The 16798-nt window shown below is 42.7% G+C and overlaps 1 protein-coding gene across 1 annotated transcript; it reads right to left on the bottom strand.

Moving 5' to 3' along the window:
* Positions 1-356: 356 nt before the first annotated feature.
* LOC311024191 (metalloreductase STEAP4-like) lies at positions 357-8585 on the bottom strand. Its single transcript, XM_084026492.1, has 11 exons — positions 8153-8585; positions 7722-7829; positions 7548-7618; positions 7369-7456; positions 6307-6585; positions 6105-6199; positions 5892-6002; positions 3458-3500; positions 3194-3358; positions 897-1559; positions 357-826 (listed from the first exon to the last, which is right to left on the bottom strand). Exons 1-10 carry the CDS (start codon positions 8375-8377, stop codon positions 1302-1304), a joined length of 1443 nt encoding a protein of 480 aa, XP_083882618.1. The 5' UTR covers positions 8378-8585; the 3' UTR covers positions 357-826; positions 897-1301.
* Positions 8586-16798: the final 8213 nt, after the last annotated feature.

Genomic DNA, 16798 nt, shown 5'->3' with positions numbered 1-16798 from the left:
TCTTCCCTCCCTTCACGATCACCTACAATGACTCTCTGCAGCACAACATCAAGGGGCCTCAGTACTGTCACATCCAAATATTGTATCTCTCTGCACAGGACTTGATGTGTGATGGAGGAGTCTGCACGCTCCTCTCTCCATTGATGTGATGGGATCCTGTGGTGCTGCAGCTTGGAGCAAATGTTTCCAGAACGGCATCAGATTCAGCCTGAGGGATGAACCCTGGAGATGGATCAGACCGAGACGACGAGATGGAGCACACTCAACTCTGCGTGGAGAAGCTCCCCGAGTTTGACTGAGCTTTCAGCCAGCATGAGATGTACATGGGAACGTGGAAGAGAGACAAGACACTGCTGTTCAGCCACACTTACATTTATTGAACAGTGCTTCAGTGTGACATGACATAATAAGGTAGATCCAAAAATCTCAATTTACAAAGTAAATCAACTAAACATAAGGCACGACAATATTTAGAAACGTCAAACTGTTGCCGCTGATGTTTAGGGAAATACAAAAAAGTTGTCCGTCTCAGAGTCTGTACAATACTGTATGTACTTGAGCACAGTGAAAATATTTAACACTAGAAAGGCTACTCTCATGTGTCTACAATTCTTTAATTAGTTTTAGGGTATTTGCATAACTGAAAGCATATAAAGTGTCTTTGTGTCTTATACTATGTACAAAATAGAACAATTACAAGATGATTATACAATGACAGTCTGAGTGATGTGTCTACATTGAAACATAGGTGCAAATCAGTGTTGGAGCTAGGTGGGAGCCAGAGCCGAGCCCCCATAGAGTGAGGACTGGCCATGAACACAGATAACTCAATGATCTGTGGGGGTCTCTAAAAATACAACAGCATAATATTTAAATTACAAATCTATTACTATTACTATCTATTTTCCCTTTCACATACGGAGTAATGTTGATGTTAAAGATCAATAGCTTGACACGACAAAAAATTGCGCCTGCACAAGTCAGTAGCCTTGCCTGGGCTGTAGCCTTAAACTATATTTTCAACAAAAAGATCAGTTTGTATGCATACAATATGTATGTGTGAGTTACGCATAGTCATTGTTAAAGGCGCACCTATTTAATTTTAGCCTATATTTACTTGCTCATCCATTGTTTTTTGGAGACCCCCACAGATATGAAATCATAACTTGAATCCTGGTGCAAATGTACAGTTATGGATCTATGACATCCAAAACAATGAGCCGGGGTTGTTTGACGATAGAGCTGCTGTGATAGGCTATACTTCATGTGAGATAGTATATTTTTGGAAGGCAAGTGTGTCTCTATGCTAGAAGTGCTTTCTCGCTGCTGTCCCCCGGATCAGTCCTCTCCCAGCCCTGCCGAATGCGTGTGAGGCTGCGGTCCACGCAGGGCAGGAGGAGCAGCAGCTTGAGCACGAGCACCACGGAGGGCACCACCAGACTGAGCATGTAGCCCGGAGGAGTGAACCATTTGTAGGTAGAGGGGCGAAGGAACCGGTCCCAGCCGTACAGGTAGGTGTGAAAGGTACAGAAGAACACTGTCAGGTATCCCAGCTTGGACTGAAAGAGAGAAAAAAAACAGTTCACAGAGGCACTTGCTCTCACAAACACAGATGGAATTACTGTGTACTAGGCTCACTAAGTGATAGACTGACCTTTACAGACGCAAGCTTTTGACCTACACATGTGCACACACTCATCTACACACTGCACCCATACATAGAGAGAGATCATTCAGCCACTGCAGATGGAGAACGTGCATACGTGCACGTTGATCCAGTCCATACACATGAATTAAACCCAAAGACTGTGGCAAAGGATAATGTATGCAACCCCAAATTACATTTGATGAATAACTTAACATTTAAAGCACTGCTCTAATTTGGGGCTGGAGTAAAGGGGACGGTTGTGGAATAAGAAAATGAGCTTGACATGACCCAGTTGCATTTATGATCGAGATTGTTCCCTGTAGTGTAGTGAGTTAATTTTCCATTGGCCAGTGTGTGTGTGTGTGTGTGTGTGTGTGTGTGTGTGTGTGTGTGTGTGTGTGTGTGTGTGTGTGGAAGGGGGGTAAACATTTGTGTAAAAACACAGTAGAAGATTTAGCAAGGGAAGAATTGAAATTACACACTTTTAACAGATGACTTTCTACAGGAAGTTGGAAGCATGCTATCTGTCCCTCCGTTTTCCATCTGGGCTAAAACACACAAATTGTCCTAATCTGTCATGGACATGATGTGAATATCGTTGCAAATGTTTTTGTCTGCCAGCTTTCACTCACTTTAAATGTCCAGTAGTTTCTCTGTAAATTTCCAGACTAACTGAACCTCAGCAGCCCAGAGCAAAAACAGGTGCAATGCTGTGGTGGCAGTACACAGAACATTTCATAGAGCACTTTAATATACCTCCAGCAGGCATCACTGAGAGGGTACCAACTGAGCCTGTTTAATATTGTGAGCATGTATCTCTGTGTTAACTGAATCATCAATCTGGTTGTCATTTGCTGCTTTCAAGGCCACAGTGTAGGGGTGGGATAATCAGTTGTCTCAAATTATATTCCCCAATGAGATTGTTTGTATTCATTTTATCAGGAGCTGGCTCATGAAATATCATTGAAATGGCACAAAAATGACAGAACATGTGCTTGTCTGCCATTCATTTTCTTTGTTGTGTGCTACGAGTGGCAAATATTTTGGCTACAAAAGGTGTGGAGCTTTTTCTGTGTTTTATTTTGTTAAAAAAAAAAAAAAAAAAAAAAAAAAGAGGAAACATTTAAGTGCTTATTGTATACACACACCTTCTTAAATTGTGGGCTGATCAAGTTTCTAAAAATGTGACCAGAATATAAGTTTAGAGAAACCTTTTTTGTTTTTGTTTTTCCAGGAAAATCTGTTGTGTAATATTTCCTGTAATAAAAACTCAGGCACAAGGACCAACATGTTCTAAATCTGTTTAACAGATTGCCTGGAAGTCCACCGGACAGCACCACTGGAAAAAATCCACATTCCTGCAGTTGTGACCGCTTTCACTATGCAAACAGGATATGGATTCAGCCAAATGTTGATGGGGGTTGCACAGCATTTTGCACTAGAGTCCTGTATTCCATGTCCACAATGTGACACACCGAAGCTCACACTCCATTGCATCCAGATACCCACGTATCATATGACTCAGACAAACATGCCAGTACCCACCTGTATGAAGCTGAACTCTCTCCAGCTGAGAGCATTGCTGACGGAGGGGAGAGAGGTTATTCCCAGCAGGACATACAGGCCAAATCCCAGAATCCCCATGGAGTAGTAAGAGTCAGCACGCCAGGCCGTGGTGGTGTCGAACACTGACGTAGTGTTCGTTCTGACCTTAAAGTGACAGTAAACTTGTGAGATGTCTGTACAGAAATTAAGCAAAATCATCTGAATTTATGGTTGTACATGAATAAGAACATGTTTGTGTCTTACCTTTGAGATGGTACTTTCAGCAATCCTGAATCTCACATAATATCTGGGGAGGAAAGTGAAAAAACTATCACTGTCATACTACGACATGCAGGGTTCAGACTCTCGCCCGCTTCCTTTTGTGTCCATGATCATGATGTTAAACTCCCACCTCTTTACCATTCATTGTAACTTCAACACTTAAGTCATCAAATAACATTTCAGACCAATCCTCCCAGAGTAGATGCCAGTTATAACTTGGTAGTTTAGCAGCACTTACGTACTTAAGGTTTGACATTTTATTTGTGTGTACTACAATTGATTTATACTATTAACAGATACAAAGCTCTTTCCTTTGTGACATGAACCTAAAACCTTAATTTTGCATCTTAGTTAAGGGCCTCGAAAAAGACCAAGTGCCTCTACTCTTCATCCTCATGTTCTACTATCACCAGTACTAATAGTATTAATTCCTCTGACTACCTCTGGTGCCAAATTACAGCAATAACCAGACTGTCACTGAGTAGCTTTTTTGTGTACTTGTACAATAATTTTACTTTAACTTAAGTAGGTCTTAACATGAAGCAAAGTATTGTGTTATATTTACACCCATCCGTTACTTAGTAAATTATTTGTTTGTTTTACTATGATCAGTGGATATGGTGAGCTCCAAAAAAACTGACTTGACCAGACAACAATCAAACGCATCGCATCAAAAGCCAACCAATCAAATTCAATTGTCATGTACCACCTAAACAGCAGTGAAAAAGGAGAACTAGCCTACTACTGTGGACCGTAGTGAACCATGGAGGAGATAGAAGACAGTCCGGAGGAAACACCACCAGAGAGTGAGAGACTGATAATGAGGATGCAAATCCCTGGCTATATCTTTCAGACATATGTGCATACAAACACAGAAAAGGTGACAGTGTCATAATGCAGAGTAAACATTGCCTGCCCAACCTTATAGATGTCGCTGCATTTGGACTTCGGCATCAAACTTGGGAAAACATGTAATGGTAAGATGTCTTTTAGCAGCATTACCCACAAATGTTAGCTAAAGACGAATTGGCACATAATGTTTTAAAAATGTTTAATCAGTTATGTTATGTGTTAAGTAAGGCAGTCTGTGTTGGTGAAAAAAATAAGGGGCGATTAGTTACACTTTTTATTGCAACTAGAAACAGCCGCTAAATTGCTTTCTTCAAAGCCACCAGACATTATTGCAGCTTTTTTCCCTCAAACCAATGTTCCCTCAACCCTCTGTTCCCTCAACTCTCTGTTTCCTCAACTCTCTGTTCCCTCAGTCCTCTGTTCCCTCAACTCTCTGTTCCCTCAGTCCTATGTTCCCTCAACCCTCTGTTTCCGCATGCCTCTGTTACAGCAACCCTCTGTTCCCTCAACCCTATGTTCCCTCAACCCTATGTTCCTTTAGCCCTCTGTTCCCGCATATATTTCCTCAACCCTATGTCCCCTCATATTAGTAATAGGATTCTCTAACATGACTTCTACTTGTACTTAAGTATATTTCAACCAAGTAACATTACTTCGAATTGAGTAGGTATTTACACCTCTGCTATCACTATTACTACCAGTAAAACCTGCTGAAAACTGCTAAAAACATTTTCATTACGCCCTACCAAACCTGCAATACACCCTTTTTCCCCACCAGGAATCACCATAGCAACCAGCTCAGTCTTCCAAGCACTGCCCAAAACTTGATCACATAGAGTGCGTTGAAGCAGCATGGAGTGGTAATTGTTATCAATGAGAGTAAAACGTTTTGCGTGCTGCTTTCATGTTTCTGAGCACCTCGTGTTTTCGCAGGAGCCCCCTGAACGCCTCAAGATGAAAAAAATTAAACTCAGAGTGGAAAAGCATCCGATGTCATTACGTGTTTTTTTTCTCAGTGTGTTGTTTTTGCTGAATACCTGGAGAAACAGTAGGTGTGTTTCCAGGTAAGTTGTTTTCATTTGGACTGTGCTATTAATCTTAAATCTTAATCATAATCCTTTCTTCCAAACACGTTAGCAACAGGTACTGCAGAGAACTCTTTCCTGTGTGACTTCCTTTTTATGACTCTTTCTGTCTTCTTACTTTTTACATAATCAGGTGCCAGGTTTAGTTCAGCTAGCATGAAGTAAAGCTACAAACCTGTAACGCAATTTATATCAATGCGGGCAGACTAAATATTATAAATACCTCTAAACGTCTCAAATTTACATATATTTATGTCCAAGCTTAACAGTAAAACCTTCACGACAGTAGGATTTATTGCAGGGCTGTTATTAGATTAGTTTGAGCTATGTGTTCCTGACAACTGTAGTTAAAATTTTGATTACTTCCAAGTTCAAAGCCGCCGTTAATTGTTTTGGTTGATATTAACATCAGAAATGTGATTGGATATTCCAGGTATATTGAGTGAAGGAGTATTAGGATGTGTGCAACTGTTACAAACCTTATGGGGATGACGAGAGTGTAGAGCACATGCAGAACAGCAAAGCCAAGTGCTATCAGCCCCAGCTGTTTCCTGCACAGCATCCAGCGATCCAACCAGTCAGGGAAGCGCCTGAAACAAACACATTTTGACTTGTAGGACACAATATATAATATAGTGAGATACATTCTCTGCCGGCACTAAATAACATTCCATCCCGTTCTGATGTCCCACCTGTACTTGGTTCCTCTGTAGAGCTGAAGGATGGCAGCAATGACGCCAGGCAGGTAACACAGAGACAACATGATGAGAGACACAATTGGGAACACCTGAAAGATGGGGAATTAAAAAAAACAGTGGTTTGTAAGGAAAACAGATACAAGTGAGTTACTTTCAAAGTGGTAGAAATGCTCACAAGACACCAAACAGTCTTTACCTTGTTGGCCAGCGACACCATGATTCTGAAGGAGACGTCTTCCCCGTTGACAACATACTTGTAGACAACGTCTCGTATGAGCACATAGAAGAAGATGAAGGCGGTGAGGCCGACTGCCAGGCGGAGCGGCAGCCTCCACTCTGGAAACAACTGCAGGGGGAAGTCCTCCAGCTCTCTGGCCGCTGACAGAGAACCTTTATCCAGAGCAGTGAAGCCCAGCTTGGTGGCCACAACTGCTACCGCCTGCTTTGCTTCTGCACTGTTCCCACACAGGTACACCTGGAGCGTGGAAAACACCAGTGGTTTCGAAAGCACTCAAAATGCCCCATGTGAGGAGTGTATGTCATTATTTCATGTTTATGCATTTATGTTTTTGCATTTGCACAGGCAAGGATGAAAGGAGTGCTTTGACTCCAGAGGATTGAACATGAAAGCACTTGGAGAGGCTTTCTGTATGAAATACTATATTTAGTTGAAGAACGCAGGTAAAAACGAACGAAGAATAATGCTTGGTCAACACCTATGTGATGTTGCTGATTGTGCTCCAAATACACCAACTCACACATAAAGATACACCACCACACAGACACACACACTCTCTCTCACACACACACACACACACACACACACACACACACTGGATGGTTCTACCATCCTCTGGGATCGCACAACCAGGTGAAAATAAAATGAATGGAAAACCCACATGAGAGTGAGAGCACAACGCACGTGATGGAGAGCTTAGATCTAAGAGAGCCTGCGGAGCTAATTGATTCAAGGATACATCACAGAGGGCATTCACAGCAAAGACACGACTCCTCAGATATGGCTCCTTTTACTTGGATTTGGTTTGATTAGAACTTCAAAATGAGTTAATAATATAGTTTGGACTGAAATGCCTTCCCTACTGAGGGAGACTATTATTTTTAACGTGTTGGTCAAAAGTGTGAACACATCAGAGAATTGTAAAATGCAGAGAGGGACTTCAGAAATGCCGAGAGGAAGAAACACCAATAATGGAACATTTTAAAAGAGCAATACGCATATCACAAACATATTCAGTACCTGTCTACTGGCATCTGAGGGTCCATTCTGGAGGGCCCAGGCAGAAATGGTGTTAAAAGCCTTCACCACATGAGCTCCAGGGATCAACCTGGACGACAAACACGCGGGTCAAACATGATCAATGAGACTTCCCAATATTTTAGGTCATTCCATCACAGTGCTGCCTGATATCTTCTTACCTCTGCAGATACTCGGCGTTGGCCTCTGGGTATAGATTCTTCTTGAGGTTGTTGCTGACGTCCACCACCACCTTCCGATGGGTGAAAGACCAGCAGAGAAGATGAAAAGTTAAACATGCCTTTGTGAAAACTATTGTGTTTCACAAAGGCATCTAACTGTTCCACACACTGTACCTTCCCCTTGAGCTGGGGCGCAATTGTCTCCAGGAAGTCGTAGTGTTCCCTGTGAATACACATAAAGACCAGACCGGCTGACTGGGCCGCTGCCTCGTGGCTCATCACCTGCAAAACACAAATAAGCGCTATTGTCATTGCATGGCCATTACGCGTAGCAACACACCTACTTATAACAGGCTCAGCACGTCCAGGGACAGCTCACTACAGCTAATGTTGCACAACAGATGAAAACCAACATGAGCAGCCACACATGAACACACACATTATCAGTGACCTTGTTTAGCTTCCAAAGTCTGATAACAGCAGTTTGTCTTCTCCCGCCAGCACTTTTATCGACACAGTTATCTGAGTTGGTCCAGGAGCATCATGCAACACACATTCTCGTCTATCAGATGTTGTTTGAGAAGAGGTCATGAGACGTGTTGTACCTCAGCTCCCGGAGGCAAGGGGCCACAGCTGTGAGGTCTGCGGCTGCCGTACACCACCTTGTAGCCAGACTGGAGCAGACGCTGGCCCAGGGAGCGCCCTAAGTCCCCCGTCCCAAAGATACACAGCAGCTCCTGCTCAGGGGCAGCTGCCGTGCCCAGGGGATGCAGCGACACACTCTCTGGCTTCGCCTCCTTTGACACGCTGCTCAGTCTGTCGGCCGACATTGCCGCAGTGTGACACAAACAGTGATGATATCTCCTTTGATTTCTGTCAAAATGTTTAATATGTCCGGATTCAAGGAAGATGTAAGAAAATAATAGTCGCCAAAATGTTATTGGTGCTTCCGAAAAGCAAGTGTGCTCAAATCAGCTATCACCCATAAGCCCATGCAGCTGCTCTTCTAACCCATTGCTCTCAGACTGACAGATTTTTTCGGGCTTCAGTCAGTTTTTGTATTGGCCCATCCCCTCCCATAGCTCGAGGTGAAGTCTGTGTAAACAGGGGAAACTCCATGGCAAAAGGTGGGAGGTGTGGGTGCCTCTGCTCACTGGCAAGGGTTTCTTTACACAACGTCTGTGCCTGTCTATGCTTGTGTGTGTTTGTGTGGCTGGGAGGTATTGTGGCACATTTCCAAGCATAACTTTCTTCTGGGAAGTCAGTGGTTCATCTGTGTCCGATTATGCAACACTGGAAAACACTAACTGGGTTAGAGTCTGCCAAAAATACTGAGGTTTTTCTGGTTTTACCAAATACCGCCTCAACTACACGCATTGAAACATAGAGGAAAGTAAGGACGTGAAAGTCCCAGTTAATCTGAGGACATGAAGGAAATGCATATCTAAAAAAAAAACAATTACACAGAATGAAACCAAAGAGATGACAAAAAATGAAACTTAATATTCATCAGTTAACAGTTAACTCATCACAACGGTGAAGCAGTAACACTGGGCTTTCCACAAATGCTCGATCCCCACCGCGTCCAGGTCACGCTATGCAAACAGAATGTGCTGGAATTCTTCCACCCCCCTCCTCTCTTCCCCTGAATTACCTCTATTATATGACCATAACATTCACGTGCCTGACCAAGTACATAATTACTTTGACATGTGTGCAAAAACAAATGCAACACATTTGTATTAGAAGTAGGTTATTTGTGGTTCATGCGGAGCGAAAGAACCCAAGCCCTTATAATCATTCACTGATACGGTGCTTCATGTGAGTCAGGCAAAACCACCAATTACTGTCTAATCTTGTGTCGGCCCTGTGAGTAATTAATGTTCTTAGCCTGGTAACTGAGGTTGGCCTCTCAGTGCAGCCCTGCTTATTTTCCCAGAGGTCCAGAATAGCTCCAGTGTTCAGGGTCGAGGTGAACCGCAGGCCTAGTGACCTGTCCTACACTGTAATTACTCCCTCTGCTCTGCTGCTTCCCAATGTGGCCAGTGTGTGTGTTTGTGTGAGTATACATGTGACACAGATATATTGGTATTTTGCTCACACGTGCATACACACACACACACACACGCACACACACACACACACACACACACACACACACTCAGAGACCTACACAAGATAATGTAATGAAATTTGTCACTGATCTGGTTTGTTGGGCAGTAATTAGCCTGAGACCTTAACAGAAATGAATCTTCCGTTTGGTATACAATTACTCCCTTGCCTGCCCCTCCCACAAAACCGCCTCATGAGATACTCAGTGCAATGGGAGGGTGAGGCTTGATAAACAAAGAAAAATCGTGCACCAATAAATAAGAACAAAAGCACACAATGAATTGTTTGATAGAGAGAATGTCACAGTTGAATATTAATCTGGCGGGTCAGTGTTATTTCCGATCTATGATGAGGGGGTTTTCATTTTCTCCCCTTAGCCAATGATTAGTTGTAACCGACCCAGAGTTTCTTGCCCTCTGAAGCCAAGCTCAAAGATCAACCAGCAACAGCAGCCCAGGCACAACAGAACAGAGCTTGACCCCGCTGACCAGAAGAGCTGCAGTCAAGTACTCACACGCAACACGCCAAACAAATCCAGCCTCAAACAGCGTGGGCAGTTTTTCCTATGATCAAATCAAAATCTGAATGGAAGCAGCAATCACATATCAAATGTCAAGTCTGGACAAAAAGGCACTCACGGGCGAGGGTGATGATTGGAGCGTCCATTTCTCCCAGGCTACAGCCATTACCGTGATTGGCTTTACACTGTGCAATATCTGATTGTCTAAGCAAAACGCAGTGTGCATTAGAGCCACAAGTGTATGCTAATGAATTCTGGTGCATGAAATAAGGCTCACTAATACAGTAGCATCCTGCTTTCTAGACCAGAGGCCTTCAACGTTTTTCAGGCCAAGGACCCCTTGGCTTAAAATGACAAAAAGGAGGGACCCTCTCTTACATATGGTATAAATTGAGTTGCTTATTAAACCAGTCCAATAATAGTGTCACATATAAAAGTACTGTGTAACAATGGATGTATACAATGCTAAATCATTCAAATAATAATTGCTGACGGATTGATTCTATATTGGCATTACATCACAATTTCAAAACACAACATTTAACACAAACATTTTCAACAACATTATAGGTTATATTCATGTTAGAGGGTATTTTTGGACATATCTACATTTTTGTAAGAAAAAAAGTTTGGGATCAAATCATTTCAGGGACCCCCTGCAGTAACTCTGCGGATCCCCTGTTGAAGATCTCTGTTCTAGATCATTGTACTTTATAATCAAAATGATTGATTTTTGAGTGTGGTGTGTTCGTGCAGGATTCTGTGCTATTTTAAAGCAGCTCTAACAAATGTAGAACTGTGATCATAATGGAATTTAGACCTTAGACGGTTGAAGAGGGGGAAGAAAGAAGTGATGTAGGAGTTCCACGGTGATGGGGTTATCAGAGCAGATGCTCCCTAGGTAATGGATTATCAGATACATGAATAACTATAGCAATTCTTCCGTGGAGAGCATGATCAGGGGGGATGAATTATTAATCCTCTACAGTGGAAAAGATGTGTTGCAGAGTGTGATTTGGTGTCAGAAAGAGGGCGCTGGCTCTGGAGAGTAGGAGAGGAGTATCCTGCTGGAGGATGGTGGCACAGTACTGCAGGGGTCTGGTGGGCAGGGGGAGCTGGATCCGAGGTGTGACCAAGCCGAGGAGCCGCTGCGCTGTAGGGCAACAAAGAAAGGGGAGCGAGCAACATCCTGGTCTGAGGCGGAATATTTGGGAAGCTACACTGACTTTTCCATCTTCTCACTACACCTCCTCCACATGACACATCTGCTGTTTGTGCTTTCCTCGAGGCACAGAGTGTTCTCGTCAACTCCCCCAAGAGCGATCCTTTTGAGGTCATGTTTGGGTTTGCAGGCTGTGACCTGACACAGCCACAAAAGGCCACATCTAAAAACAGCTTTTCTTAAGGCCGAAACATGAGAGGGCCCCGCTGAAAAGCAAACACACTTGTACTCATCATTTGTTCAGCTAAGCTGGCAACGTGTTTTTTTTTTTGTTATTGCTGTTTTTGTAGAGCCTTTAAATGAGTAACAAAAGGAAATAAAGTCCAGCTGGCTGGTTGGCAACAGATGACATCCTTAGTGGAACTTAGCTTGGCTTTGGACGGAGGGAGTAACAGTGTTGCAAGCTGTCTCTCTCTCTCTCTCTCTCTCTCCCCCCCCCCCCCCCCCCCCCCCTCTGGTCTATCATTGTGATCGTTGTAGAGATTTACAGTGAAATCTCCCTACTGACCCCTGCTGCACCGTTGCTCAATGAGTGGCCTGTAAAGTTAATGGGTCACATCCAATCTTTCCTTGTAACACGGTTCACTCTACACACACACACACACACACACACCTCCCTGTCTCTCTCTCCCTCCCTCAGACGTGAACACACATCTCCTGTCTCTCTTTCTGTCTCTTACCATTCAGAGCAGCAGCAGGACACGGTCTGGGCTTTATAGAGGCTCTAATCACAGCGGTTATAAAACCTGAGTGAATGAGCGAGCAGCAGTTCTGTGGTACCACTGATGCATGCAGTATTGCAGAGGCCCTGAAGAACTGAGACACTGGATATTGTGTGTATTTGTTTTAAACATTTTAGTGTACACAGTTGACACTGTCAATCCAATTTAAATAATGTGGAGATGTTTAATAAAAAGCATAACCTTAAAGCACCTTCACAGCAGTCGTGCACCCAAGCAGGTGTTCACATAGGTTGTTTAATTAGACCTCTTCTCGAGACTGCGTGGGTGTGTTCAGACTTGACCGATATCTCCCTCACCGCCCTGTGAGTTTTGCTGCAACAGTTCATTTCCTGCATAGAGTTGCAAAGTTGAAGGAGCTATTTCAGATGCCCAGAGGTAGAAGTCAGTTTTTCCTGTGTGACTGGAGCACTTTCACGTCTCGGATCGGCCAAAATCCCTCCTGATATTGTAGTATGCCACAATCATGGACATGATTTTTTTATAGAAATAATTCAAACTGAAAGCCATAACATAAACCGTTTTGATTTTTACATTAATCAGAAGAGTTCCATGTTTCTTAAGTTCATTGAAGTACCCACTTTTCAACTCGATAGCACCATCCGACTTCAGCCAAAGGCCTAATTAGCCAGAGCAATTGAAAACACCAGTATGGGTGTGAAGGGCCTTTAAAAGCTGGGGGGGTACACAAGGTATTATAATATGAATATAGGCAGATGTGTGTGTGTGTGTGTGTGTGTGTGTGTGTGTGTGTGTGTGTGTGTGTGTGTGTCAGTGGGGGTCCCAGGCCTTGTTGTTGATGAGGCCAATTAACCCAAAAATGAAAATATATGTAACATTTTTTTATTTTGTCTTTGCTCTAATGCTATAAACATGAATGAGGGAATGAATGCATGATGACGAATGATTATGCAAGGGAGAATTTATGGTTATTTTTGGTGAATGTCAGTCTTCTCACAAAAACTCATTTATTATATGTAGAGAACTGCATGCAAAGAATATTTGCAAAGTTGATATTTCCAGCCATGGCTCTCATCACTCAGCAAAGACGTGAAAAGCTTGAGTTTTTTTTTTCTTTTTTTTCTTCTTCTTCTTTGCAATCAGCTTCTCACTGTGAGCGATGGGATCTGGTTATTTCCCATGATAGATATCTGTATGTTTTTCACCATTGGGTCTGAAGTGGGCAGGCTCAGTTTGGAAAAGGGTTTTGTCACATACTAATATGCATCAATCAGGAGTTAGCAGCATTTAGAAACAGAATATGATGACAGGGGTTGGGTGTTTTTAATCAATGTCACTCAAATCTGATCTAATCACACCCACTGACATACTTGTTTCCACTTTGACTGTTGCTTAACCCTGTAACACCCCTTGTTGTAAAATTACAACGTTACCTTTAGCCATCCTAAAAAACAATCTGGTATATTTTGTTATTTTGTTTTTTACCACAAATACATAGTCATTGGGTTCTATTGTTCAGTCTCACAATGCTATTGGATCATACATTTGTTTATAAGTCCCGCTTTATGGCCATGAACTCACACAACCTCTCAACAACATCTCTATGTTTCATTGGACTGGATTCATCAGATTCAAGAAAGTAAAATATCTTTTAGTGTAGTAAGCAATCAACCTTGCAAATGAACCCTTAGTTGTTCTGAATTGTTGTTCAGACGACGTGAGCACAAATACAGGAATTCTGCTCCCATCTAAGCCCAATTTTGCAATATTATTATTTATTATTATTATTCTCTAAAATCATACATAAACATTTTTTTTTTTTAACTCTTTAATTTCTGCATCAAAGGCCTCCTCTAACAACATCTGAAAGGTAAAAAAAACTTTTTTTTTTGGTTTTTCTATATCTGGGTCTTACAGGGTTAATGATGAATATTTAATGTTACAGTAAAATACTATGATTTTAGGTCAAGTTATCAAAGGTTTTATAGCTGTTTAAATAATGTGGTTTTCACATCTAAGTACACAGTGTAAGCAACCAATTGGCCGTTCCACTCCTCAGCACCTATATTACCTGCTATTTGTGGGTCATGCACTAATTGTTGATAATAAAAAAAGCAGCAGCAGCAGTAAGTGTGGCAGCATTATTTGCAAACTGAGCTATAAACTAGCAGCACCAGCAGACCAGGAGTGTAAGAGCTACAATGACTTATTACAAAGGCTCTCTTGCATATTTGCAGCTAGTACAGTGTATCACATGTGAGTGTGGCAGCGCCCCTTGAATTGCTTTAATTTGCTTCGCAAGTTTTGCCCCATATGTTCCATTTTGGATCTTAGCATCTGTATGACACCACATGTGCTGAAAACAATTACAACAGACCCATTCCTGAATTGCATGAGAATTGTTTTATGTTTCACAACAAAAAGGACATCTCTTGCCAAACCCACTAAAACAAGAAGTGAAATTAAATGGACTGGAAGCAGCATGCTTGGCTCAGCATATTTCACAGAGAATATGTGTGAATCATCACCATGCTTCATTGAGTCATCTGTACATGCCCCGAAATGACCAAGAAATATTTATTCAAACAATTGAATGCATATTGAAAACTATATGTCAAATAAATGTTTGTGATGTGGAATAATTAAAAAACAAGCCTCTGGTTCATACATCTTTCAACTACCGATATTGCAGACTTCGGTGAGCTGTAGAAGTCAAACTTCACTTCCTCCATGTCTAACCTAACCTGCCTCCCTTCTCATCTTTAATCACTCCATTAACTCCTTTCCCTGTGTTTTCTCTCTCCATTTTACTCCAGATTCCACTCCCTCTTGGCCCGAACAACATCAAATCTCACTCTGAAACAGAAGTCCTGACGGGAGTGAATATATAATTCAGCCCCATGACCACACGTTCCTAAATATTTCACTCTTGACAGTCATGTATAATTAGAGTTGACTCTGTGCCAGGCTGTCAGTCCACTGCCCCCCTCTCTGGTAGGTTTTTCCACACAGGCCTACAGAATAAAACAATTTTAAAAAAACAGCTTCCTTGACAGTGTGGGCCGCCTTCTCGTCTTGACAGTGGCAGTGAATTGTTCAATTACTGTCAGTCGTTGACTGGCAAACCAACATTCGCACCCGGTCCTGCCTCCAATGGGACACATAACGACTCACAACTGCTGACAAAAAATTGTGTTGCAGCGAGCAGACGTCCACAGAATGCATAGTGTGGTGTTTAGGAAATGAGATAAAGCACGGGGTAACGATCCTCACGAGGGCTGTAATGAGACTTAATTGGAGTTAATGGGGTTACAGCGATCGGGAGAGCAGAGAGACCCCAGGTTAATACGGCTACTAACAGGACAGAGACTGAGTGAGAGGGGGGGTAGATCATGCACACACACACAAACACCCACACCCACACACATGTGCACACACGTGCACACGCAGCCAATATAAAAGCCTATCTCAGTGCTCGTGCCTGAAATCATTAGATCGTTAGAACTGTCCTCAGTTTAAGAATTATACATGAGCCTTCTGGAAGGTTCCCGTCTTTGATTCACTTGTCCTATGCTACCATTGTAAAAGCAGTGTGTGTGTGTGTGTGTGTGTGTGTGTGTGTGTGTGTGTGCGTGTGTGAGTGTGTGTTCTTTCAAGTCTTCTGCGCTTAGCAACAGTTAATGAGATCAGGGTGACGGTTACCTGTGAGGAGGCCTTTGATGAAATATGTTCAGAAAGAGAGGGGGGGTCGTAGAGAGAGCCGGGAGGGAGGGGAGAAAGTGTCAGGTTATGTGTGCACGTGTTCAGGTGTGGTATGATGGGGGGGGGGGGGGGTGATATATAGAGGTGGCCTGAAGAAAATAGAGAGGATATAAAGAGGATAACAGTGAAGAAGAGAGGGAGCGGGGAGGGAGACAGACGTGAGGAAACGTGACAGAGAGCAGAAGGGGGGACATTCATTTTTAATGGAGAGGAAAAGCCAGTTTCACCGGAAAGAGTGAGGCAGATAGATGAGGCCCATTCACTCTCATCCCCCCCGCGCACACGGCCGCACAACACAATACGGACACACCTGTGAACACCATAAATGTGCACACACTCCCAAAGCAAAGACACTTTCACACATGTTGGAAGCTTCAAATGGTAAACATGCAAATAACGTTCAAGCTGTTTGGTGTATTATGTGTTTGAAAGAGTGGATTGCACTGGAATTTTAGAAAGCCCACGAGGTAGTATTTGGATTATAGTTTTTTTTTTCTTTCATCATAATCAGACTCAAATCCTCCTTTTTAACTCTAATACTTTAATTCTAATTACTCCACACAGGCTTCAGTGAGCTGAAGGCTGGGAGGGTCTTTATCCCTTGGGAGAGAAAGGGGGAGAGACTGGAGGAGACAAAGGCAGACAGACAGCGGTGGAAAGGGAGGAAAAGAAAGGCAGAATTTAAGAAACAGAGAGTTGAAAAGAGGAAGATACCGGGGAACTACACAAGTAAGGATAACAGCACCGCCTTACTCAACACTATTTCACTGATGGCTAAAAAAAAAACAAGTGGAGTTGGAACGGCGAGGCCAACCACTGAACCAAAGGTTGCTTGTACAAACCTTGCAAAACAAACAATGCCCAGTACGACAGCAACCAACTTCTATATGAATACTGTATGTATTAAACTTTAAGGAACACAATTATCTCTCAA

This window comes from Eutrigla gurnardus, assembly GCF_963514095.1.
Source record: "Eutrigla gurnardus genome assembly, chromosome: 14".
Classification (NCBI taxonomy): domain Eukaryota; kingdom Metazoa; phylum Chordata; class Actinopteri; order Perciformes; family Triglidae; genus Eutrigla; species Eutrigla gurnardus.
This window is presented reverse-complemented; position numbering and strand designations above follow the sequence as displayed.

Coding starts and splice junctions, on each gene's coding strand:
- LOC311024191 (XM_084026492.1), bottom strand. CDS start 8,377: ATGTCGGCCGACAGACTGAGCAGCGTGTCAAAGGAGGCGAAGCCAGAG. Junction 7,619..7,721: donor CGCCCCAGCTCAAGGGGAAG/GTACAGTGTGTG, acceptor ACCCATCGGAAG/GTGGTGGTGGACGTCAGCAA. Junction 6,003..6,104: donor TACAGAGGAACCAAGTACAG/GTGGGACATCAG, acceptor TGTTTGTTTCAG/GCGCTTCCCTGACTGGTTGG.